At 35.9% G+C, this 26,954-nt stretch overlaps 1 protein-coding gene across 3 annotated transcripts; it reads left to right on the forward strand.

The window, feature by feature from the left end:
* The first annotated feature begins 200 nt into the window (after positions 1–200).
* fbl (pantothenate kinase 3 fbl) lies at positions 201–25,414 on the forward strand. 3 transcript variants are annotated; one of them, XM_013318965.1, is made up of 13 exons: positions 201–319; positions 1,917–2,027; positions 4,124–4,191; positions 19,089–19,180; positions 19,834–19,949; positions 20,629–20,807; positions 21,207–21,380; positions 21,946–22,089; positions 22,469–22,620; positions 23,003–23,179; positions 23,603–23,738; positions 24,497–24,612; positions 24,937–25,414. In XM_013318965.1, the coding sequence occupies exons 2-13, from the start codon at positions 2,018–2,020 to the stop codon at positions 25,031–25,033; spliced, it is 1,461 nt and encodes a 486-aa protein (XP_013174419.1). In that variant the 5' UTR covers positions 201–319; positions 1,917–2,017; the 3' UTR covers positions 25,034–25,414. The 3 variants fall into 3 exon arrangements, with proteins under 3 accessions (XP_013174419.1, XP_013174421.1, XP_013174420.1); XM_013318967.1 differs by lacking the exon at positions 4,124–4,191; XM_013318966.1 differs by lacking the exons at positions 201–319; positions 1,917–2,027; positions 4,124–4,191 and adding an exon at positions 11,356–11,621.
* Positions 25,415–26,954: the final 1,540 nt, after the last annotated feature.

Raw genomic sequence — 26,954 nt, forward strand, 5'->3', positions numbered from 1 at the left:
AAAAAAGGTTTCTACGTTTCTACTGACAAATTATGTATCATTTACTATTATTTTATTCGAGAGAGATCTTTGAAACTTAATAAAAATAAAGAATATCAATCAAACGCGGTTAAATAACAATCAGGGATAATTTCATCCGTATGATTCCGAACGCGTTTTTACTTGACATTTATTTTCAAGTTCAATTTCAAAATATAATCTGTGCAATTTTTACACAAATGTGAGCTGCCCGGTGTCACGCCACAATATATCGTATATTTTCAACTATTTATATTTATTAATTGAAATTGATCATTTAGTGCCTTTGAGACTACTATTGGTAAGTTAATTTTACTAATTATCCTAATTTAAGTTTAGTTTTTACGGAGATAGAGATCTAGGTTGTAGGTACGGTTTTGTCCCACTTTTTGCAAGCAATTATGAAAAGACGTGTGTGCGTATTTGCACTACGGTATCATTGTACTCTAGACCTGTTTACGTTTAATCAGTATAATCTTGATTGCAACATAAACACATACATTTCATGGTCTTCACGTTACGTTTGCAATCTATGTGGTTAGGCACGAAATCTATATAGGTTAGTATTATTTCATATTACGAGAAATTAAATATTAATAAATTCATATTTTATTATAAATCGTACTGTTATTTGTAAGTTAACATTACTTGTATAACATATATTGTATATTTAAATATAGTACATACAAATAACGAAACTATTATACCGTTGAATCTGGATTAGCGACAGTCCAAAGGACAGCAATAATTTTCTCGCTCATAGAGGTTACTCTCTAACCAAAGTTTCTCGCCTATAGAGTTTGTCTCTCATGAGTGGATGATGACTCTCTTACAGAGATTTCTTGCTTGTCCAAGACTGTAGTTCTATGTCCTGGGAATAAGACTGATTTTAGAGTATTCTAACAATGGTAATATGGGTATCACTGCATACTGCTGGGCAAGGCATCCCCCAAAGATTGCCATCATGATCTGTTGTGTGTTAGCCCTATCTAGGATGCCCGCATCCACTTGCGGTAAGCCTGCCCACACTGTGTCAACCTGTCTGTGGCTAAAGGACTTTTCAGCCCCATGCAACATCTGTTCTATTATATACAAAGCTTAAATAAATAAATACTAGGCTATGTAATAATTTGCCCCATACTTTTAAGAGACTAGAAATATATATTTTGAAGAATCTGAAAGGAGTCCCACTAAGCTTCCTTCTAAAAATATAACTTTACATTCAAATGTTAATTTTAACTCTTGTAAGAATATCTTGATTGTGTTAATTTGAATTTTAAAAGAGTTTCTATTTCCATGCACCAACAAAAGGAAACTGGTTGTTACAGATATTAAAATGAGTTTATTTTTAATAAGACTTAATGTAAAATGACATAATAGGAGCAGGAAATGCTTTGTACTTAAATTGTTGTAGGGAAGATTCATACAGGTGTGGAGCCCGCTATAATATTCGAATTAGCCGATTCGCCCGGTGTAATACCACAACCACACAGAAGACATGCCTCAAGTGGAAGCGATTCCAAGTACAGTCTGATGAGTGTGTGTGTCGGAGACCTTGTAGTCCTCTTTCCCTTCCTACTCTTTTTCTTATAAAGAAAGAATGGGAAGTGGATGTTCCGGATGAGAGGATGCATTCAAAGGGAAAATATTCTTTCTGTGCATCCCCTCTGTAGATTAAAGGTAGGCAATGCATATGCATGCAAATGTCTATGGGCAATGGCCGCTTTCAGCAATTTCAAGTGCTTGGTTGTTTGCCACCTTATAATATAAAGAAAAACATTTTGTTTGAGTTCAAGGTCTTCTTTTTTTCAACATATAGAGGTTCAAACTTTAGAGATGCATGTACAACAATATTTCTACAACTGGACTATAAATACTCATTGTAATGTTTGTTTCAGGACAATAAAGTATGGAAAGGCGGTGACGGTGTCATATCTATAGTACTGGCTACAAATAAATCTGGATATTTATTATAAACGCATTGTGGATTCGTCCAGGGATGGTGTTAGGTGAGTGATTTTTTATTATTAGTCTTACTAATATGAATGTTTATATCCAGAACGGCTCATCGGATTTTAATGTAATTTGGCACACATGTCATAGTTTGGAAGAATACATAGGCTAACAATTATGTTTTTAGGGTTCCGTAGCTCGAAAGGAAAAAACGGAATCCTTATAGGATCACTTTGTTGACCTTCCGTCTGTCTGTCAAGATTATTTTTTTCAAAAACGCGTGAAGGTATCAAGCTGGAATTTATTTTTTAATTCTGCGCGGACGGAGGCGCGGATGACAGCTAGTCTTTATATATATAATTCTTCTGTGAGTGTGTATGTCACTGAACTTATCTCAAACGACTGGAGCGATTTTGATGAAATTTTTTGTGTGTGTTCAAGGGGATCGGGGAATGGTTTAGATTCACAATTTTCATCAAATATTAACTTCATATTAATATATTCAAATTAAAGACGTGTAGACAGGACAACGTCTGTCGGGTCCGCTAGTATTATTATAAATGCGAATGTTTGAATGGATGGTTGTTTGAAGATATCTCCGGAACGGCTGAATGGATTTTAATTTAATTTGCCATACATATAGAACATAGTCTGGAAGAACACATAGGCTACTTATTAATTGTGGACGACAGCTAGCATGTAATAATTACACCATCAAAACTCGTACAAAATTTGACGTATCATGTCATGTTACGAAGGCCGCGTGTCGCAAATATTCGTACTAGGCCCTCTGGTTAGATAACGTTGCTGTAGTATGCGAAATATTGGCACAGATATACAGTCAGATATAAAACATTCCAATTATGTTACTCAGATAAATTATATCAGTTCTCTGATAGTATTATATGTAGGGGTTTGGATTAAAAGATAACATTGATTTTAATAACCAAGATAAGTGTTGTGAACTTATCTATAATAGAAACGGCTATGACATATATGTAAGGCATTTTCTACACATCATCAGCTCACTATACGTCCCCGCCGAGGGGCTGGGAGCCTACCCTAAGTTAAGGGTGATTAGGCCATAGTCAACCACGCTGGCCAAGTGCGGTTTGGTTGACTTCACACATATCATTGAATTTCTTCTCAGATATGTGCAGGTTGCATCACGATGTTTTCTTTCACCGTAAGAACGTCGAATAAATGTACATATGTAAATCGGAAATGGAATAACACATTGGTACATGGCGGGATTCGAACCCAGGACCTGCAGATTGCAAGTCACGTGCTTGACCACTGAGCCACCGACGTCATTTTTCTACACACGGCAACTTAAATCTTGGAGACCTGAAGATTTTAGTCGCTTTGGAACTTAGTAATCTTACTAATATTATAAATGCGAATCACCGAAACGGCTGCACGGATCTCGCTGAAATTTGGCATAGATGTAGAACATAGCATGGAAGAACACATAGGTTTTTTAGTTTGTGTTTAATACAGCGCCGACGGAGTCCCGGGCAAAACCTATACAACGTAATAGAGTTTCGTACATGCACGCGTCGTCATTTCTATCTGTCTGATCCCTCGTTACCTGTTTTTCAACATGGCGGAGTGAATCTTGACAGTTGATCTTGGTAATTCGCGTCTGCCGTTTATTCGCTATGCCTATTACCGAGTAGATGAACAATATTTGAACATTTAGAGAGATGCCACAAGAGCGGTGCGTGAACGCAATTGGTCATTATGAAAACCTAAATGTGTTATCTTACTATCTGACTAATATTATAAATGCGAATGTTTGCATGGATGGATGTTTGTTTGAAGGTATCTCCAGAACGGCTGAACAGATCCGCTGAAATTTTACATAGATGTAGAAGTCTGGAAGAACATATAGGCTACTTATTTAACTTCTTTTGAATTCAGCGCGGACGGAGTTGCGTGCAACAGCTAGTTTATGTTAAATGTGGTATATTATTAGGTTATTTGAATAATATTAAATCATAGTTTCAATTTTAATTAAAGCTACTAATAATAAAGTCGTACGAGTGAACCGTATAAGCGAGAAACTTGGGTTAGAGAGAAACCGTCCCTTAGACTCCTATTTGTCCGGGTCCTACTGTTTCCATATCCTTCATTAATCCTCTCCTTACAGGTCTGCTCTCTCCTTCCCACCCTTGGAGACTGAGCAGGACAGCAAGCATTGGATGTATCCTTCATTTTGTAAGATCCTTTTCCTATCCTATACTAGTATGTGTCGTCGTAATTTACCTCATTATCCTGTAGAAGGAAAGAAAGGTAGAAATATAATAATTCCGCGTTAATAATTTAAAGTCTCCTGAATTTGCAAAAGCGAAGTGACCGCCTGCAGGAGAGGGAACCGACAGAAAGATATTTCCCCTTCTAATGCGTTTTACTTTCTACCTGGAATAGTTTCGGTGTGGAATACTCTATTCTTCATTATTTCCAAATAGGACTTAGCGTCGTTCAAGAAAAGAGGCCAGCTAGCAATTAGTTTCTCTGGTGTTGTGGATGTCCATGGACTTCGAATCAACAACACCTAACAAATATTATAAATGGGAATGTTTGGATGGATGGATGTTTGTTTGAAGATATCTCCAGCACGGGTGCATGGATCTCTCTGAAATTTTGCATGGATATAGAACATAGTCTGGAACAACACATAGGCTAGTAATTAAGTTGTTTTTTTTTAAATTCATTGCGGTTGGACTCGTGTGACAGCTAACTAGCTGCAAAATTACACCACGGATTGTATCGCCTAGTTATCCTTGAGGCAATCTTAATAACGACTCGAATATGTAGCATGAAATTGTGTTGCGTTTTCGCTACGATTTCGTTACGTTTTCGTACATCAGTGTGGTACATCCTTTACGTTGTCATTCCAGTTTGCTTTAGCATACGCGTATCGCTTGTTCAAAGTACGATAAACAAATTCTTCCGTTTCTACGCAGTTAGCTAGGTCAAAGTTATTAATATTCATGTTTCAGATATCAACTATCATTCATGATTAACACTGCCGACCCCTTGACCTAACAGCGTGATAGAAATCAGTCATGCTCGTGTTATTTAAAAACCTAATGATCGAAAGGTTTTGTATGTGCGGAAAGAAATAGCCTAAAATCGTCGACATCGCTCCTGTTCCCGCGATTTTCCCGTAACAATTGCCTTGTGGGAAAATAGAGAGACATAAATTTAAAATTTCGTTATTACATAAAGACAACATTTTAAATTGGATTTTATTTATATTTATAGACTAGTTGTCCTTAAAATTCTCGAAAATTAGTAAGAATTCATCATCATCAGCTCACTGTACGTCCCCACCGAGGGGTTCGGAGCCTACCCTAAGTTAAGGGTGATTTGGCCATAGTCAACCACGCTGTCCAAGTGCTGGTTGGTTGACTTCACACATATCTTTTAATTTCTTCTCAGATATGTGCAGCATCATGATGTTTTCCTTCACCGTAAGAACGTCGGATAAATGTACATATGTAAATCGAAGATTGAAAAACACATTGATACATGGCGGGATTCAAACCCAAGACCTGAAGATTACAAGTCAAGTGCTTTAAACACCCTGAACCACTGACGCTCTCATAAGATAATAATAAGATTTATTTACGGGATGTTTGGGGGGAATATTATTGTCAATTGGGCCTATTGAAAACACCTTTATTACATAACAAACATCCTGTACGTCATTAAATAATTTTACGTAAGTACAAAATCCCAATAATATTGAAAACATCCTTAGTAAATCTTATTATTATCCTTATGTATTTGTCTCGTAAGGACAATTGTCTATGACATCCTAGTACTTCCCATTTGTGGTTATTACGATTCTATGACGTTTAAAAACAGTCAAGTGGTAAAATTATGTACGTTTTAAGATAAAAAGTACAGTCGTATACAAAACTTTTAAAGCTATGTTCATTTACGTTTAATTTTGTTTTATAAGTACAGTCGAGACTTAATGAGCACATTTTTTAGTACGAAATAGTATTTTAATTACAGTGGCGCCTCCTATATGTCACTTTAAATTTTTATAAAAGCGCCATCTCTTGGTATAAATACGTATTATACGTTGTTGCCTTTAAACCCAGTTTCTATTAATAATATTGTCGACAAGATTATAATAGCGTTTGTTCCTTTTAGCTTGTCTCTCTTAGAGCGTCGGTGGCTCAGGGGTTAAGCACTTGACTAGTAATCTGCAACTATTGAGTTCGAATACCGCCATGTACTAATGTGTTTTTCCATTTCCGATTTACATATGTACATTTATCCGACGTTCTTACGGTGAAGGAAAACATCGTGATGCAACATGCCTATATCTGTGATGTTCAAAGATATGTGTGAAGTCACTGCACTGGGCCATTAACTTAGGGTAGGCTCCGATCCCCTTAGTGGGGACCTGTACTTAGCTGATGATGTCTCTTACCCAATAGTTATCCAACATAAAGAGTTACATCTCTTATGATATTTCTTAAGATATTTAATCTTTAACAGTGGTAGAGCTCGCTTTAACATCTCTGCACGAATTGCCCTGACTCTACCGGTTAAATTTTACGACCACACAGAAGACAGGCATGAAGTGGAAGTAATTACGCGTTTCTTCCCGGTGGCCTAATTTACTCTTCTTTCCCTTCCCACCCTTTTTCTTATAAGGAAAGGATGGTAACTGGAAGTGGACTTTCCGGACCAATGCATGGAAAAGTAAAATATTTTCTTTCTGTGCATCCTCTCCTCCGTCGATTAAAGGTAGTCAACGCATATGCAATTGCGTATATCTATGGGCAACGGTTACTTTGCTATTTTAACGATTTCAGGTGGCCGCTCGCTCATTTGCCACCTTATGATATAAAAAAATGTAACTTTTTGTCTTGTAGGAAATATGTCCTTCGCTAACCATTATCAATACGCGATTTTACGAGGTCATTGGACTGGTACGGATTTGTCAGTTTGTAAAATAAATATGTTCATTTATAATTTTACGTCATTCGTTGACTTTTATGTGAATAAATATTTGTATGTCATATAAAGATTGTACTATTATAACCGTGGTGTTCCACTGAATATTGTATATTGCTTCTATTGAAGAAATAAAGATTGTTTAACACAGGGTCAGTAGACAAGTCAATGTCGTTGTAACAATGGAGCTTTATATCATAAGGTGGCAAACGAGCGAGCGGCCACCTGAAATCGCTGAAATAACAAAGCGACCGTTGCCCATAGACATACGCAATTGCAAATGCGTTGCCTACTAATCGGCGGAGAGGATGCACAGAAAGAAAATATTTTTACTTTCCATGCATCCTATCATCCGGAAAGTCAATTTCTACTTCCCATCCTTTCCTTGTAAGAAAAAGGGTGGGAAGGGAAAGTGGACTAAATTAGGCCTACGGGACGCACACTCATCATTACTGTACGCGGAATAGCTTCCACTTGACGCCTGTCTTCTGTGTGGTCGTGGTATTTCACCGGGCGAGCCGAGTCAATTCGTGCGAAGATGTTAAGGCTCTACTACTGTTAATTTATTTTTTTGTAAATATTAATGCAGCTGACTGTACTGACTTCAAATCAATATTTTTTTTTCGGGTCAACGCTTGTATTGAATCCGTAGTCAGTAATTGATTCCGTGTAAATCTGTCTTTATAGGCAACATCTCTGTAAATGGCTGAAAACTATTGTGTTATACATGTTTGTGTGAAAAATTAGTGTAATTCTTTGCTAAGGAGGTGTGTCTTGGAAAATATTTACTTTTTAACAAATTATATTTATGTCGTAAAAAATAAATATGTCACATAGTAATAATATGGTGTATTGCAATTTGTAATACAAATAAACACTGATTTATTCATATATTATACTAAATTAAATAAAAAACTTAGTAGCCTATATGTTCTTCCAGACTATGTTTTATATGTATGCCAAATTTCATCGAGATCCGTTCAGACGTTCTGGAGATACCTTCAAACATAATCTAAACCAATCGTTCCCAAAGTGTGCGATAACGCCCCCTTGTGGGCGTTGCAGGTCTCAAGTTGCGGGTTATAGTAAAAGTTTCCTTTACAATTCTCCGTTAATATACATATATAGGTCACAGTAATTAATTAATTTGAAGTTAGAGTGGTTTTTAAATATGTGAAAATATGGGGGCGCTAAAAAAAATATTTATTCTCAAAGTGGGCAGCAGACAAAATAAGTTTGGGAACCACTGTTCTAAACATTCGCATTTATAATATTAGTAAGGTTATTGGTTGTCTTTGTCCTAATGGGCAATAATTAGTGTTTTTTTTATTAAACATAATATTATGTACTCCACATAGCCATTACCGTGGTTTTCTGAGACTGTATAAAACATATCGGCATCCCTGTCATTATCGTTGACAGTACTGATATAATAATATATTTTAAATGCAGATTTAAGTATTAGAAACCCACTACAATACAAGTTAGGGAACATACCCATACTAAGTATTTTTTTAGTTTTCTCGATCCCTCCCTCCCCTCGGTGACCACTCGTAATACATGCCAAGACACCCCCCCCCTCCCTTTAGTTTTCACGTAATAATTCATTATTATGATTTTTAATCATTTCGCAGGTAAAAATTAAAAAAGAAATAATTTGGCTCATACTCTTCTTTATAGCATAAGACTGCATGCATTCTTAAATTACTAGTGAATTATGTATTTTGAAAAAAAACAACTAACGACTACGTGACTAAAATCTGCGCCCCCCCCCTAAACGGGTTACGTAGTATGGGTACGTTCCCTTATGAGCAATTGGTTACGTTTACTTATGAAAAACAATTGACGTAAATCTATTGTTAGTCCTAAAAACAAGAATATTGACGTATTGTTTGACAGTTTGACATATTTGAACCATACTTGCCAAAGTTTATGTATTAACTTTACCTTGACTTTAGATGTTATATAAGAGATGTAAACAGCATTGGTGGCTGAGGAGTCAAGTTGACTTGCTCTACAGGTCCTGGGTTCGAATCCCGCCATGTACCAATGTGTTTTCCATTTCCGATTTACATACATTTATCCGATGTTACGATGAAGGAAAATATCGTGATGCTGCACATATCTGAGAAGAAATTCAAATATATGTGTGAAGTCACTGCACTTGGCCTATGGTTGACTATGTCCTAATCACCCTTAACTTAGGGTAGGCTCCGAGCCCTTCAGTAGGGACGTATAGTGAGCTGATGATGATGATAAGACAAACCATTTAAATCAAGGCCTTAACTTTGTAAACAAATATTTGATACTAATATTATAAAATACTTTTTTAAAACTAAACTTGTTCGGAATATTAAACAACGTAATCTATACAAATATCCCATTCATAACATACAACATACCATTTAAATTGGATGTAAAATATGTATTTTGTCTTAACTTTATATTTTTAAGGTTAAATTAAAAAAAAAGTCCGCACCTTGCAAGCTTTGAGAGCAAGGTGAACGAGCCTTGAACGCAACAATATCGTATAATCTGTACCTATGTATACAACCAGCTGACACCCGCCATTTTAATCGCGAGAATAATTTTTCAAAAATTTTAAGAAATGCAAAAAGATATTTTTAATTATAAAAAAAATCTTTCATGGTTAATCGTTGATTAATCGCCCACAACTCTGTACGATTGCAAAAAAAAACTCAGTAGTCTATGTGTTCTTCCAGACTATGTTCCAACTATGACAAATTTCAGCGCGATCCGTGCTGCCGTTCTGTAGATACCTTTAAACAAACATCCATCTAAACATTCGCATTTATAATATTGGTAAATTTTTAAAAACAAAAAGTTTAAAATGCAGTAAAAATTATCACTTAAAAAAAACTTGCACAAAATAGTAGTCGATATATATATATATATATATATTTAACATTTATTTAATAGTTATTTTACATACACATAATTAAATTTAACAACACAGATAGCCCCCTTACATATAAAAGCTATAATATACGATAAAAGAAAATAAAAGTATTTTTTTCCTACAACAGCGATACAAGTAAATATTTAAACTGATATATAAACACGGCTAAACACTCACGTATATACGTCCGGTGGCGGCACCGTATAGTTTCGGACCCATCGGGGGCCCTTCATCAGGATGTGTGGTACTGGTATTATTTCGCGGACGCGGCCCTCAGCTAACTCACGCGACGGGCCTGGCCTATAATGTCTCACGAAAGTTTGAATAATTTAAGTAAATATTTATAATGCCACAATAATATCTGACACCTTTTAGTAAAAGCATGTTATACGAACTGCGAACAGCGTGGAATTAAAAAAAGATATTAGCCTATGTGTTCTTCCAGACTATGTTCTATATGTCAAATTTCATCAAAATCCATTGAACCGTTCTGGAGATACATTCTAACATCCATCTATCTAAACATTCGCATCTATAATATTAGTAAGATAACACACTGATGAAGTCACGGGCAATCGGTAGGTTATTATTAAACTAGCTATCGCCCGCGACTCGGTCCACGCGAAATAAAAAAAAAATAGGAGCCTATGTGCTCTTTCAGGCTATGTTCTATTTGTATGCCAAATTTTTATCGAGATCCGTTCAGCTGTTCCGGAGATACCTTCTAACAAACATCCATCTAAATTTCACAGCAGACAAAGTCACGGGCAACTGCTAGTTTATTATAATACTATAAAAACACAAGTGCCACAGCAGTGAAGTTATAGTTAGATTGTCCTTGTATACGATACAAATATTTACATATATAAAGTTGTTTGACTTAATACAATAGCTTTGGATACGATCCTATCTTTACTAAACATCCTTTCGTATGACCGTGGGTTACTGAGTTCAAAATCTCCGTTTAAAACATATTGTCATATCTGTTAGGTGTCAGAAACCCAAGGTAAGTCAGGTGAAACGTTGATACATTAACCTTGATGTTTCCGAGGCTTAAATCCCTGATTAAAACGTAAAAACGATATGATTTATACTGATTTTTATCTCAGGAACCCACGTTAACAATTCAAAGTAACCATTTTTTATGTTTTATTTGTCATTAAAATGACAAAAATTAAGTAAAAAGTCTCGATTGTGCTCGCAAAGTTAATATTAATATATGAAAATAAATAATTTATATTTTTTTTAATTTTGTCCTTGACATGACCTCTAAAATATTGTTATACCACGCGAATTATTAGTGAAACTCAACGTTACGTTATAAGAAAGTACGTTTACAAAACAAATTTTAAATGCACGTCAGGAGTTTGTGTGTAACAGACTTTAGACCCCGACAAGTTATCAGTTGCGCAGGCGCATTTTTGATTTTCGAACGCTCGCGCCATTCGTTGCGTGGACGCCGCGGCGCGCGGACGTGTTATGTACGTGTGGGACATTCGTATTATAATCGCAGTATCCTTCGTGTTTATCTATTATAATATATTTATATATAAAATTATTGATTATATACTGAAGAATCTATTGGATAGATTGTCGCGTTTGACGGATTTAGAGGTTGATGACGAATAGTGTTATGTTTTAGATAAAATTTAAATTTATTTATTTATTCAATCTGTGATATATTAATAAGTATATTATATTGGAAGTGAAAATGACACAGCAAGCTGGAGTTATAAAGATACACCAAGTAAGTTAAAATCTTGTTAAAAATGAAGTCAGGTCATACGTTACTCTAATTACTCGCCAAAATTTTTGTTATTATATGACATATAATTTTATGGTACTAGACGACCGAATGACAAATGTCATCATAATCATCAGCTCACTATACGTCCCCACCGAGGGGCTCGGAGCCTACCCTAAGTTAAGGGTGATTAGGCCATAGTCAACCCCGCTGGCCAAGTGCGGGTTGGTTGACTTCACACATATCATTGAATTTCTTCTCAGATATGTGCAGCATCACGATGTTTTCCTTCACCGTAAGAACGTCGGATAAATGTACATATGTAAATCGGATATCGAAAAACATATTGGTACATGGCGGGATTCGAACCCAGGACCTGCAGATTGCAAGTCAAGTGCTTGACCACTGAGCCACCGACACTCTCTCAATGACAAATGTACTATCCAGAGATTAGTAGCTATCAGTAAAATGAACATAACCCGTTGTTCCATCTCCCTACTACAACTAAGACCGTCGTAGGAAATTCTTCAATATAAATTCACATTTCCTTGTTCATTTTTTTCGTTAATTATGCAATTATACTGTTTATTAATGATAATTAACTTCTTGTTACTTCCATGTTTTTATACGTATAACTTTTAATTTCTACCTTGACTTTGACCCTGGTTAAAGGTAGCGTTTGCACAAAACATTATATGTAACCCTATCATACTAATATTATAAATGTGAATGTTTAGATCAGTCTTTCCCAAAGTGTGCGATAACGCCCCCTTGTGGGCGCTGCAGGTCTCAAGTTGCGGGTTATAGTAAAAGTTTCCTTTACAATTCTCCGTTAATACATATATAGGTCACAATAATTAATTAATTTGATTTGAAGTTATAGTGGTTTTTAAATATGTGTAAATATGGAGGCGCTAAAAAAAATTTTATTCTAAAAGTTGGGAGAAGACAAAATAAGTTTGGGAACCACTGGTTTAGATGGATGTTGGTTAGAAAATATCTCCAGAACTGCTGCATAGATCTCGCTGAAATTTAGCATACAAATAGAACATAGTCTGGAAGAATAAATAGGCTACTAATTAAGTTTTTTAAATTCCGCGCGGACAGAGTCACAGGCGACAGCTAGTATGTTATAGTTTTTATATTGTGTAGATTAATTATACAATAATAGCGGTTGTCCTCGACTTCCTCCGCGTAGAATAACAAAAGTACCCCATAATATGCCCGCAAGCATCAGCTTCCAGTCCGTCAAAATCGGTCCACCAGTTCCGGAGATTGCACGGAACAAATGCGGCTATACGGACAGACAAATAAAAATTTAATAAATTAATCATTTGTACACTAATATGACATTTTTTTGTATATCATAAGGTGGCAAACGAGCGAACGGCCACCTGAAATCGCTGAAATAGCGAAGTGACCGTTGCCCATAGACATACGCAATTACATATGCGTTGCCTACATTTAATCGACGGAGGAGAGGATGCACAGAAAGAAAATATTTTCCCTTCCCATGCATCCTCTCATCCGGAAAGTCCACTTCTACTTCCCATCCTTTCCTTATAAGAAAAAGGGTGGGAAGGGAAAGAGAACTAAATTAGGCCTCCGGGACGCACAATCATCAGACGAAACGCGGAATTGCTTCCACTTGACACCTGTCTTCTGTATGGTCGTGGTATTTTACCGGCCGAGCTAATTCGTGCGAAGATGTTAAAGCTCTACCACTGTTAACACTTATCACATGCAGATACTCGTATTTTATTACAATGAATGGATTTAATTAAAAAATACGGAAACAAAAAGGCAAAGACTCAACGCACTGTTTCAGTTAGTTCGCCATTGTTCATTATTATTATAAAGAGATTATAATAAAAACAGAAATAAAAGGATAAGAGCGGCCGTTAACATGTTACTTGCCTGACACAAAAGGGTTTAGAATTGCCCATTCTAACTTGAACTATAGTATAACTAAACGTACATATTTTCAAGAATGCCTTCGTAACAATTTCTTTAAATATTTCTTAGAGCGTCGGTGGCTCAGGGGGTCAAGCACTTGACTTGCGATCTGCAGGTCCTGGGTTCGAATCCCGCCATATACCAATGTGTTTTTCCATTTCCGATTTACATGTGTACATTTATCAGATGTTACGGTGAAGGAAAACATCGTGAAGCTGCACATATCTCAACTTCGTATTTACCCGATAAATTCAAGGAAATATTTAACTAATTAGTAGATAGATAATTTGTTAATTATATAAATAAGTTAAATATAATCGTTATTTTAAATTTGACATTGATAATGAGCAATTAACAAATAATACGAATGTAATCAATTATGCAAGTATTATAGTATTCAGATATCTTGGCAGCTCTTAAGTTCGCGCGAGTCGCTGTAGAACACATTTTTCATGTGTGGCGGGGCGTAGGGCGGAATGCTCAAAGCAGTGCGCACATGACTTTGGGCGTCCAAGATATTTGAAAAAGACATGTCCTATGCTTTTAGAAATAATACCAATGTATTATAATAGTAGCCCAAGGTCATTTGCGAGCTGTGTATTCCCCTCCCCCCGCATCCCGCTACGCACACCTATACCTAAAATTGTTCTGCGCAGCGACTCGCACGAAGATAGAGCCGCTAAGATATGTGAAAACTAATATAGCAGACATGGAAATCTGTCAAGTAGTTGTTTCGGCAGTCTGTTAAAGCTTCAGGGGTCACATTAAAATGGTCATAAAACCTGTGAAAAACTTTGAGTAAAAAAGAAACATATAATTCAGTACTAAAACGTGAGTTTAATATTAAAAGATATTGTCGAATAATAAAAATATTTCACGTTCGTTTTTGTACTTCAAATTTATTACCCAGGTAAGTATTTTTATGTAAATAACTTGAAGTAAACACTTTTTACATTTACTTTTATTTTAAGGTATCTAGTAGAGTATTCAAACTTCATGAAGGCTCGGAGTTTTACTCGAGACGTTGTGCATAAGGTAACAGGACGTAAAGACACGCGCGATCGTGGTACACTCTAGCTCTTCTTGCGCTTGCCCCCACCTCTATTGATAGGTAATCATCAAATCATTATACGTCCCCCACAGAAGGACGGTCAATGCTTTCCCATTGCAGTTTGGTTGACCCAGATACATGATTCAAATCTAAAAATCAACCAAGTGCTTTGGTGGCTCTGGCTGTAAGCATTTGACTTGTAATCTGCAGGTCTTGTGTTCGAATTCCGTCATGCACAAACGTCGTGATGCTGAACATAGCTACGAAGGAACGTCAAAGATAAGTGTGAAGTCAACCCGCAATATGCCAGCATTGACTACGATCTAGTCACCTAACTATTAGGCAAAGTCATTGCGGACGCATAGTGAGCTGATGATGACGCATTCCAAAAGATAACAACATTTACTTAGTCCATTTCTCTGTATTCAAAGCTTGGTAATAATGATTTACCAGTGAGAATCAACCCGCACTAGGCCAGCATTGACTATGGCCTAGTCACTAAGGTACTCCCCGTTCCCCTCGGTCGTGAACTGACGTCGCTACGTTACAGTGAACGTCAAATAACGCGTTCAACTAAGTACGATGACATTTAACCTTTGAATGAATACAATAAATATTATTTTGAATTCGTTTGAACAATCTTGCTATTGTACTTAACAAAGACTAGTTTAAATAAAGTAACAAATGTATTAGCATTTCAATTAAAGATTTGTTATAATGACCCAAAGTGGGTTTTGGCTTCCGGCACAAGATATCGTCAATGTCTGTCTTGTGCCTTCTATCAGTCCATTGCTTGTAGCCCCAGCTATTCCATTGCTAATTTTGATTATACGAATGGAATGCGACAAGCTTATTTTAGACGGTAAAAGGCGTTGTTGTGGTTAGTTCTCCGCGACCAACATCTCAAGAAGCTCTCGCTAAACAGTTGGATTAAGGGCCCGATACAAAAGGCAGTTATCCTAGAAACCGCACGCATCGTGAGAAGGTTCCTGTCTGTAGCCCTGACCACTGGTTGTTTGAGTCATGGGACTCCGCAGCCGGTGGTGTTCTATTTTAAATATAATATGTTTTGTATTTTTTTTTGATATGAAATGTACTATATTAAAAATATGATAAATAAATGTATATGAATTATAACTGTAATATTACTAATATTAAAAATGGGAATGTTTGTATGTATGGATATTGAAATTGGGCATAAATGTAGAACATAGTCTTGAACACATGCTAATTATATCTTTTAATTACGCGTGGACGGAGTCGCGGACAACAACTATAGTTTAATAGAGTAGTTTCTGAGTATAATAAGTAGGCTATGTGTTCTTCCAGACTATGTTCTATATGTATGACAAATTTCATCGAGATCCGTTGAGCGGTTGCGGAGATACCTTCTAACAAACATCCTTCCAAATATTCGCATTTATTTAATAAGTATTTACTTGTTTAGTGTTTTTTTTTTATTTAAAACAAAGGCTTTAATTGAGGAAAAATAATGTTTAGTGATGTCCTTGTGGTAATCTTTTTTATCGATACTTCCTAAATAGAAATATTGTTGTTTTTTTCTGTTTATATAATAAACGTGAGCTAATCTTATTGTACATAATGTTGTTATTTACTTTAGATAATTATAATTTTGATGATGTATCCGGATGTCACGACTCTAATTAGTCAATTTTTTGTATTCAATTAACACGTAATCTTACTTCTTACTAATATAAATGCGAATGTATGGATGTTTGTTTAAAGGTATCTCTAGAACGGTTCAACGGATCTAGATGAAGTTTGGCATATATATAGAACATAGTCTGGAAGAACACATAGGCTACTGAGTTTTTTTTTATTGCGCGGACGGAGATGCAGGCAACAGATAGTTTCGCATATTTGAATGATTTGAAGGTTTGGATTAACGCAAAGTTTTTTTTTGTCGCTAATGTTCATGTAATATTTATGGAAAGTGGTATTGTTGCTATTCAATTTATTATGCAAGAAATTTATATGTTACGCGGCGCTGTTATGGCGGTTATTTTTGACAGAGTATATTTTAAACCTACATAGAGAACAGTGGTAGAGCCCGCTTTAACATCTTCGCACGAATCGGCCCGCCTCGCCCGGTGAAATACCACGAACACACAGAAGACAGGCGTCAAGTGGAAGTAATTCCGCGTTTCGTCTGATGAGTGTGCGTCCCGGAGGCCAAAATTAGTCCTCTTACGCTTCCCACCCTTTTTCTTATAAGGATGGGAAGTGGAAGTGGACTTTCCGGATGAGAGGATGCATGGAAAGGGAAAATATTTTTTTTCTGTGCATCCTCTCCTCCGTCGATTAAAGGTAGGCAACGCATATGCAATTGCGTATGTCTGGGCAACGGTCACTTCGCTATTTCAGCGATTTCAGGTGGCCGCTCGCTCGTTTGCCACCTTTTGATATAAAAAAAAGAAAGTTACAATTCGCATAAGTTCTAATGGATTTTTTTGACATTCATTCGGTAACGTTAATAGATTTTTTAATTTTTTTTTCACTTGCCAATTGGTCAGATAAATTTACACGCGTTTGATTATTGTATGCATAAGGTATGAAGGGGGTAAAGGGGGGGTGCATGACAGGTGGTACTCCAACTTTGTATCGCAGCTGTCGTTTGAGCATCCCTGCATCGTTATGGGTTCAAGGACGTTTAATAATGATGGAGCTTACATCTTACTTCTTACTAATATTATAAATGCGAATGTTTAGATGGATGCATGTTTGTTTGAAGGTATCTCAAGAACGGCTGAACAGATCTTGATGAAATTTGGTATACATATAGAATACAGTCTGGAAGAACACGTTAGCAACTAATTTTGTTTATTTTTTTCAATACCGCGCGTACGGTGACACGGGCGACAGCTAGTAATATTGTAAATTGGAATGTTTAGACGGATGGATGGATGTTTGTTTGAAGGTATCACGAGAAAAGCTTAACTTATGTCGATAAAATTTGTCATACATATAGAACATAGTCTTCAAGAACACATAGGCTGCTGAGTTTTTTTAATTCCGCGCGGACGGAGTCGCGGGCGACAGCTTTATTGTCGATATATCGATAATAAACTGCGTTTCTCTTACCTATATGTACTTTTAATAGAGATGTGCTGTATTAAAGTATTTATTTAAAAATGTTTTTTTACGTTACAATAATTTGTAGTGATAAAATAATACACATTTTTAAAAACATTTAAGCCACATGATAAGGTTATCAATTTTATCTAACTGGACCCAAACTGTAGGCTTGGCTCTGATAAGTAAAATGATTGTGAATTGGTACAATGTCCATCTCTTTTCCTAATGTTGTATATTCCATTTCAAATAAATTCTTACCGTAAGCTTCCGAGATTAAATTCCCGTTTGAATCATATTGTTATCTCTGTTTTATCAAAGATAATGACAGGGATGACGATATGTTTTATATAGAGATTGTTGTCTCGGAAACGTTAAATTAGTAACGGTTTTAGGTTTCTGACTAATGACCGCGCCCATAACGCCAGCCTTAGTAGCAGAGGATTTTTTATCCTTTTTCATAGAATCAAAAAACAGACGGACGGACGGACAAGGTGATCCTATAAGTGTTCCGTTTTTTGCCTTTTGAGGTTTATAAGTTACTTATTAAGTTTTTTTTTGGTTTGTGGACTTAATCATGGACGACAACTCGTAGTAGTTATTTTTGAATAAGGGATATTATATAATTTAAACAAAAAACGCTTTCACCTTTAATTAAATTATAAAATAACGAGTTTTTGATATCATAATTATTGATAAATTCTTCAAAACCGGTCACAAGCCCTTTTTGTTGTTAGACCACTTTTACTTTGTAATAGTTTGACGTATTTCAGGCCATTGGGTCAAGACGATAATGAACTGATTTAATTTTTACCGTTACCGTAGTTAAGTTGCTATTTTATTATACATTTAACTTATACGTAGCTTACGTCAACGTGGAATTCAAAAGGTAACCGTAAACTAATATAAAGTAGCTGTCGCCTGCGACTCCGTCCGCGTGGATATTTTAAAAAAACTTAATTAGTGTAGCCAGCCCAACCATCCATCCATCCACATTTAATCCATCTAAAAATTCGCATTTATAACATTAGTAAGTTAAATGAAAAGCAACTCTTTAAGGCATAAATTCGAAAGAAAAATGAATAAATAGTATCCTATGTCCGTCTCCTGGCTCTAAGCTACCTCCTCAACAATTTTCAGGCATATCGGTAAAGCCGTTCTTGAGTTATAAATAGTGTAACTAACACGACTTTCTTTTATATATAAGATGTGTATGTACGCGAGGTCGCGTTTGTTACGAATAATCTCCGATGCGTCTTGACCGATATTAACGAGTGAGGTGTTAATCGATTCTTATTTTTCTGATGAGTGGCACAGATTTACATTTATATTGTTTTATTCTGTATTTAATAGTATAGTGTTTGTTACAGATGCGCCTGCATCGCTGTGAGGGCTGCCTCGCGGCCTGCCGGCCTCCGCGCCGCGCAACGCCGCCTTACGAACTACCGAAAGAGCTTGTCAAGTATGTACTGTTTAGAAGATAATCCGTAACCGTGGCAGTATATCGACACAACACTAGACTTACTAAAATGTCGACGTTTATGTCCCATCACTAATCATTCTGACACTGGACTTTGTAACGAAAGGACGTCATTCGCGCAAAAGGATTCTGACTAATAATGTCTAAAGGTACATCATTATCCAAGCCTCTTCTCGTCGTAAGCCTCTTAGATAAGGACACCAATAAACTTTAAAATCTCTCCAGGGCTCTGTCAACTAATCATTGGATGTTGATTTAGAGCAGTCTTTCCCAAAGTGTGCGATAACGCCCCCTTGTGGTCGCTGCAGGTCTCAAGTTGCGGGTTATAGTAAAAGTTTCGTTTAGAATTCTCCGTTAATATACATATATAGGTTACAATAATTAATTAATTTAATTTGAAGTTATAGTGGTTTTTAAATATGTGAAAATATGTGGGCGCTAAAAAAATATTTATTCTCAAAGTGAGCAGTAGACAAAATAAGTTTGGGAACCATTGATTTAGAGGCTCCAGACTTAATTTAATTTTCACAGCTAAATTAATGTTATGGGTAAGATTGCCCTGATCCCTTTATTTTCGTAGACACTGTTCTTTTCCTACTGTTGTATTTCTATCTGTATTTGAATCTTGTTTCCAGGTGCCAGGTGAAACGCGGTCGGAGGTCTCCGCACAAGGTGGGTGTGAAGCTGAACCCCGCGATGGCGGATTCCGTGCCCCCAACGCCTCCAACACCTCCAGATAATAATGCGCCACGTAAGTGTTAAATCTAGAATGACATGGAACGCTTAGTACCACGTAACTTGCCCCGGGTGGTTAGACAAACTGCATTCGCTACTAAGCGATTCAGTAACAAACTTCAAAAACGTATAGAACTGACGACTTTGGATAAGTGATAATATGAAGTTCGCTATGGAATCGCTTCGAAGCGAATGCACTTTGTCTAACCCCTCAGATTGCTAAATAAGTGTTACTTCGTAAGTTAGTTAAATTCATTTGATCTTCTTTTGTCTGTTTATGATTTGACCAGGTTTATAAATGACAACGGTTAGACGAGTGGAGTGTCATTCGTATTCTTCTCCTGAATGTTATAGAGACAATTATATTGATTATTTTTTTCTTTAACTGAATGCTATTTCTAAACAATTTTAACAGTACAAAATCAGACCGAACTTTTAGATATTATTAATTAGAAGAATTTGGCGCGATTGGCGCGTTTTCATGACAAAGTCAATTGTCAGAATGATTAGTGAGGGGACATAAACGTTGATATTTTAGTAAGGCTAGTGTTGCGATACACCGGCACATTGTCGAATTTTCTTCTTAACAGAACATAAGTAAATGAGAATGTCGGTTTCGCAGTGATGGCAAGAGACATAGTTTTTTTGGGACTACCCCAAAACAGTACTGTACCTAATTTAAATACGATTTCTAGCGATGCCATGGTTTGGCATGGATATAGGCGGTACACTCACCAAATTGGTATATTTCGAACCGAGAGAAAATAATAGACGGGAACTGGATAAAGAAACCGAAGTGTTGAAGAATATTAGACGATATCTGACCAGGAATTCAGCGTACGGCAAGACTGGAAGACGTGATGTTCATTTACAAGTATGTTATATCGCAGCAATATTCACGAAAACACTTTGTTGTTCGGGATTCGAACCCAGGACCTGCAGATCTCAAGTGCTTAATTCCTTAAATTTTCTCTTTCTGTGCGTCCCCACCGTTTATTAAAGGTAGGCAACGCATCTGCAATTGCGGACACCTATGGGCTTCACGATTTCAGCGAATTCATATGGCTTACTCTTTTGTCATTATATCCATCTCTGTGCGCCCAGAATTAAAAAAACATAATAAGTAGCCTATGTGTTTTTCCAGACTATGTTCTACATCTATGCTAAATTTCATCATGGTCCATATAGCCGTTTTGGAGATACCTACAAACAAACTTCCATCTAAACATTCGCATTTATAATATTAGTAAGATAAAAACTTAATCATTTTTAGATGGAAAACGTGACAATACGAGGTCGTCGTGGTACACTTCATTTTATTAGGTTCCCTACTAGTGAAGTAGGCGCGTTTCTTCAGCTCGCCAGGTCTAAAGGGATGGCGGATCTGGTCAACACAATATACGCGACCGGTGGAGGCGCGTATAAGTTTGAAGAGGATTTTAAAAAGGTATTAAGCAATTCTAAGTCAACGGAATATGGTTAAACTTTAAATGTTTTAAAAGATAGGTGGAAAGTTAAATTAAACCTTATTTCAATTGTGTAAAGCCCAATTTTGTATGCGATTTAACATCTGCTCTCTTCAGTGTGATAATAAAATGCTTGTATTTAATAAATTACACTAAGTCATAAGGGCCTTCCGATGGGGTCTTGACAGACAGAAGGACGGACAACAAAGTGGTCCTATAAGGGCTCCGTTTTTTCCTCTCGAGGTACGGAACCCTAAAAAATTTGTCAAAATGTCAAATATATTTTAGCTTAAACAAACGTTAACATTTTTATATCATGACTATAATAGTGGATTTTTTGACAAATAACGCCTATGACAATCATTATTAGGCTTGCAAAATGGCTTCTTGAAATACTTATAACGAAAGTAACATGGTAATTCATATTATGGTGAATCATTTCTTTTGACGTCCATAATATCCACCGGCGCTCAAAGGGTTAAAACACGTGGTTAAACAGTATCCTACTATACTTTAGGGGTGATACAGTATGTTTCTCTTTCTCAGGAAGTGAACATGCGTCTATCAAAACTAGATGAACTGGACGCGTTGATAGCTGGCGTGTTGTTTGTGGACAGTATGAATGCGCAGGAATGTTATTACTGGGCACCTCCAAACGAACGCCCAGTGCATCAGCAGCCCAGCGATACGGTAAGACCAGGGTTTCAGACTCCACGTCATATATAAGTCAAATGAATATCATTGTCACCACCTTCCTCATTCACTTATAAGGGACTAGCCTTGACTCCGCTCGCGCGGAATTTAAAAAAAACTTAATGAGTAGCCTATGTGTTCTTCCAGACTATGTTCTATATGTATGCCAAACTTCATCAAGATCCGTTGAGCCGTTTCTGACATACCTTCAAACTAACATCCATCCATCCATCTAAACTTTCAAATTGAGTAACTTAAGTCAGTACCAAAAGGGAATAAATCAAAATAATTTTTATACAACCCTCAATATGATGAAATTGCTTGGAAATTTAATATGAAATACGTAAATAAAAGTAGAAATTTGTTTTTATTCCAGCCACCATACTCGGCAGAAGCCTTAAGCGTTTACGTTCGTAAACCTTTTGACTTTTCCTCGCCCTATCCCTTCTTGTTGGTTAATATCGGAAGTGGTGTCTCCATGCTGGTGGTCAACGGACCCAATGATTACTTCAGGGTCAGCGGTACAAGGTCAGTTTGTACCTTACTGGACTTTAGTTTGAACTGGTTTAATTTGTCATAGATAAAAGAAGTAATTGATTTTTCATACAAAATTAACACTTTGGGTCATTCAGCTATTAAAAACACAAATACGTATAACACTAGTTATCTCCTGCGACACGGTCCGCCCAGAATTAAAAAAAAGCTAACTAGTAGTCTTTGTGTTCTTCCAAACTATGTTCTATATATATGTCAAATTACATCAAGATCTGTTGAGCTTTTCTGGAGATACCTTCTAACATCCATCCATCCATACATTCGTATTTATAATATTAGTACGATATGGAAATAGAAAGGCTTTATTATAGGTTGTTTACTACATAAATATGTAACCCAGACGTTTGCCTCGTAGCCTTGGGGGTGGAACATTCCTTGGTCTCTGTTGTTTGCTGACCGGCTGCAGCAGCTTCGAGGAAGCCATAGCATTAGCAGCAGCTGGTGATAACACCACTGTTGATAAGCTTGTCAGAGATATTTATGGTGGAGATTACGCCAGGTTTGGATTACCAGGGGATTTGGTTGCTAGTAGGTAAGTCATTTGTACGTGTGTCATGAATTAGTTACTTAAATTCTCTTTAAAAAAAACGTTATTAAACAATAAAACATGTTGCTCAAGATTTTTTTCAAATATATCTCAAATACGGACAAAAGTATCAAAGCCGTATACTATATTAGCTGTCGCCCGCGACTCTGTGTTCTTCCAAACTATGGGTTTCATCTATGCCAAATAACGTCGAGATCTTTTGAGCCGTTCTGGAGATACCTTCTAATAAACATCCATCAATCCATCCTTACATAGTACACTTATAATATTAGTAAGATGAATAATTTGACAAAATTCTTTATCAAACTTTTTATTTCTTGGAATGTCTGGATCGCGTTTCTTAGACCTAAAGGCATGTTGAAATGTTTAATTTCAAATAACTTTGAATTTTATATCTTTTTATAACAGTTTCGGTCAGATGTGCGCTGCGGAACGCCGTGCGAAGGTATCCCGTGAAGATTTAGCTCGAGCAACTTTAGTTACAATAACTAATAATATTGGCTCTATCGCCAGATTGTGTGCCTCCAATGAAAACATTGAAAGGGTAAGTCAACACGTAAACACTCTGGACACTTTAAAAAAAATATAATTTAACATAAAGAAAAACAAACATAAAATAACAAAATAACTATAAAGACACTAGCTGATTGCCGCGACTTGGTCCTCGCGGTATTAAAAAAAACTTAGTAGCCTATGTTCTTCCAGACTGTGTTTCATATTATGTCAAATTTAATTGAGATCAATGCAGTTCTTACGGTGAAGGAAAACATCGTGATGCTGCACATATATGAAGAAATTCAATGATATGTGTGAAGTCACTGCACTTGGTCAGCGTGGTTGACTATGGCCTGATCACCCTTAACTTAGAGTAGGCTCCGAACCCCTCGGTGGGGACGTATAGTGAGCTGATGATGATGAATGCAGTTGATCTTGATATACCTTGTAATAATCCATCTAGACATTAGCATTTATACACAACAACTCACGCCTGTTACCCAGATGGGTAGGCAGAGACCGCAGATCTCCATTTGATGTGGCCAAACGAACCTCCACAATCCACTTTTTACCATTTCGTGTGACTTTACTCCCGGGAATTCATACATAATTTTGAAATTACTTCACAGATGCGTCTGCATCAATTTGTTTTCTTTTACTGTAAAAATACTGGTACATGGCGAGATTCGAACCCACAACCTACAGATTACAAGTCAAGTACTTAACCTCCGAGCCACCGACTCTCTTATAATATTCGCATTTATATTAGTAAGATTTTTCTCATATAAAAGTTTATTTGTCTATCAGGTAGTGTTCTGCGGCAACTTCCTGCGAGTGAACCCGCTCTCAATGAAGTTATTGTCATACGCTATGAGTTATTGGTCGCGTGGTGCATTGAAAGCTTTATTTTTAGAACACGAAGGGTAAGATATTTTACTTAAGTCCAACTATAATAAGAGAAAATCCGAGATCATTTTCTTGTTTATTGAGGTCCAGAGGACCAGAACCCTCGCTTAAAGACAAGATTAACGACTAACAGTTGTCTACATTTAAAATCTAGCCGTAAATATAGCTTATTAGTTGTCGTCTGCGACTCCGTCTCTTGTGTTCTTTCAGACTATGTTCTACATCCATGTTCTGGAGATATCTTCTAACAAACATCCATCTAAACATTCGCATTTATAATATATGTCTGATTATTTCAGATTAATTCGATTTTATTCATATTATTATTATGTAATTTCCAGTTACTTTGGCGCTGTGGGCTGTTTACTCCATTTAGATATAAACCATCGCAAAGAGAACAGCCGGCATTCTGTGGAGACGAGCCAAGCGGACAGGTGAATTGAGCCTTAAAGCAATAATATAGGGTCCATATTGTATTGACCTCGAAAGCAATATTGTATTGGTCCAAAAGTGACTAATATTGTATTTAACTCAAGGCCAATATAGTATTGGTGCCAGGAGCAATATTGTATTGCCCCAGAGGTACTGTGCTAGTCGAAAACTGTATAGTACATTTATTTGTCGCAATATTGCGTTCATTGTGGGAATATTGTATTGTTCCTAGTGGGAATATTGTATTGGTCTGAAAGGGTTGATATATTGCACTTTAAGCATTTATTTGCTATTGGATTGTATGGTTTTTAGTTTAGGTAACTGTAAATACGGGAAAGGATATAAGGTTTTTATTATTTTTATTTATATTTTGATATTCTTTGATTTAAAAAAAAAAGGTAAAATGACATGTTAGTCTATGGTATGACAGTTGATATAATCTGTATATTTGATTGTAAATTAAATATGGTTGTTATTTATTGTTATTTAATTGGATGGGCGTAAATGCCATATTTAACAAGAACTTTTTATATTATGTTGAGTTGAAAGATTATATCACTTCATCACAAAATATATGTCAAATATAAATCATAGTCCAACAAATTTAATTGACCCGATGAGCTATTAGTGTCAGAAAATTAAACCTACAAAGGATAATTATAGGACGACAAGTATATCTGACTTCAACTACACTAGCGCCCCCCAGTCAGTGTTAAAAAATTCCAAACTAATATGACTTAGGGTCTGCAAGAAGCGAGCACATCATTTCCTTAAAGGCAACGCATTTTCAATTCCTCTGGCGTTGCAGTCCATGGGTGTAGTCGATCAACTCGGTGTTCCAACCACTCGTTTGCCCACATTCTTAAAAGAAGTGTCAATACATTCTTTTCCTACTGTATCTGTCTTGTCATGTTTTTTTTTCTATGTCTAAGTAGGTTTTATATATTTTCTGACAGAATCAACCACAACAGAAGTGCCTCTAACCGGTCCGGGGCTTGACAAAGTGTATTCTAGCGACTCCATAACGAACTTCAAAAATGTAAACACAACTTTGGATAAGTCATGTGACTGTCGCGTCAGTTGTATACATTTTTGATATTCGTTATGGAATCGCTTCGGAGCGAATTCACTTTGTCTTATAACCTAGATATCCTGTTTGACTACATAACAGTATAATACCCGTACTATGAAAGTATATAATGAAATATATTATTTTAGCTAAATTATTTATATGTGAAATTGTTGAAAAATGTACATTTTATTATACGGTAAACTGTCCATGCGTTTAATTGAAATTATTTATTAAAATTAATAATTTACTGAACGCATCCGAAAACGTCAGATTTTTTGACATCTGTCACAATTGACAAGCATGGAATAAGGACTGGTTTTGTTAATCTGAGAGAAATAATTATAATTATGTTTGTTTAAGAACATGTCGTTTTCTGAATATATTGATATCGCATTATTTTTTGTGTAAATTTTTCAGCATTACTAAATATACAAGTAAAAAAAACAATACAAAATTTTAAAAAAAATAAAAGCTACATTTGAACATATTAAAATAGCTTTTGAAGACAAAAAATAGCACAAAATGTATTTATTAAATAATTATTATTATCTTTATTTTTATCGCATCGTTAAGACATTCAATAGACGAATTTATTTGTTTAAACAATATAAGTATATGGGAGAGGTGTTGCCACAATAATTTTTTATTACAATAAAATTATTTATAAATAAATATATTAAGAAATTATTTGATGTTTTATTTTATACAAAAGACATATCATTTGTACTCAGATGAATGCCAATTCCAATTCTTATACAATAATAGCGCAATTATTACATTTTTAAAGATTTTGATGTTATCAAGAACATTATAGATAAGTTTAACTGGCTGGTTTATTAAAAAAAAGATATTTTG

The sequence above is a fragment of the Papilio xuthus genome, unplaced genomic scaffold (genome assembly GCF_000836235.2).
Source record: "Papilio xuthus unplaced genomic scaffold, Pxut_1.1 DF826776.1, whole genome shotgun sequence".
NCBI lineage: Eukaryota > Metazoa > Arthropoda > Insecta > Lepidoptera > Papilionidae > Papilio > Papilio xuthus.

What these genes read in the sequence shown, in the direction of transcription:
- fbl (XM_013318965.1), top strand. An exon ending in TTGAAGAGGATTTTAAAAAG is followed by an intron (nt 21,381 to 21,945) that starts GTATTAAGCAAT and finishes TCTCTTTCTCAG; the next exon opens with GAAGTGAACATGCGTCTATC. An exon ending in GGGGATTTGGTTGCTAGTAG is followed by an intron (nt 23,180 to 23,602) that starts GTAAGTCATTTG and finishes TTTTTATAACAG; the next exon opens with TTTCGGTCAGATGTGCGCTG.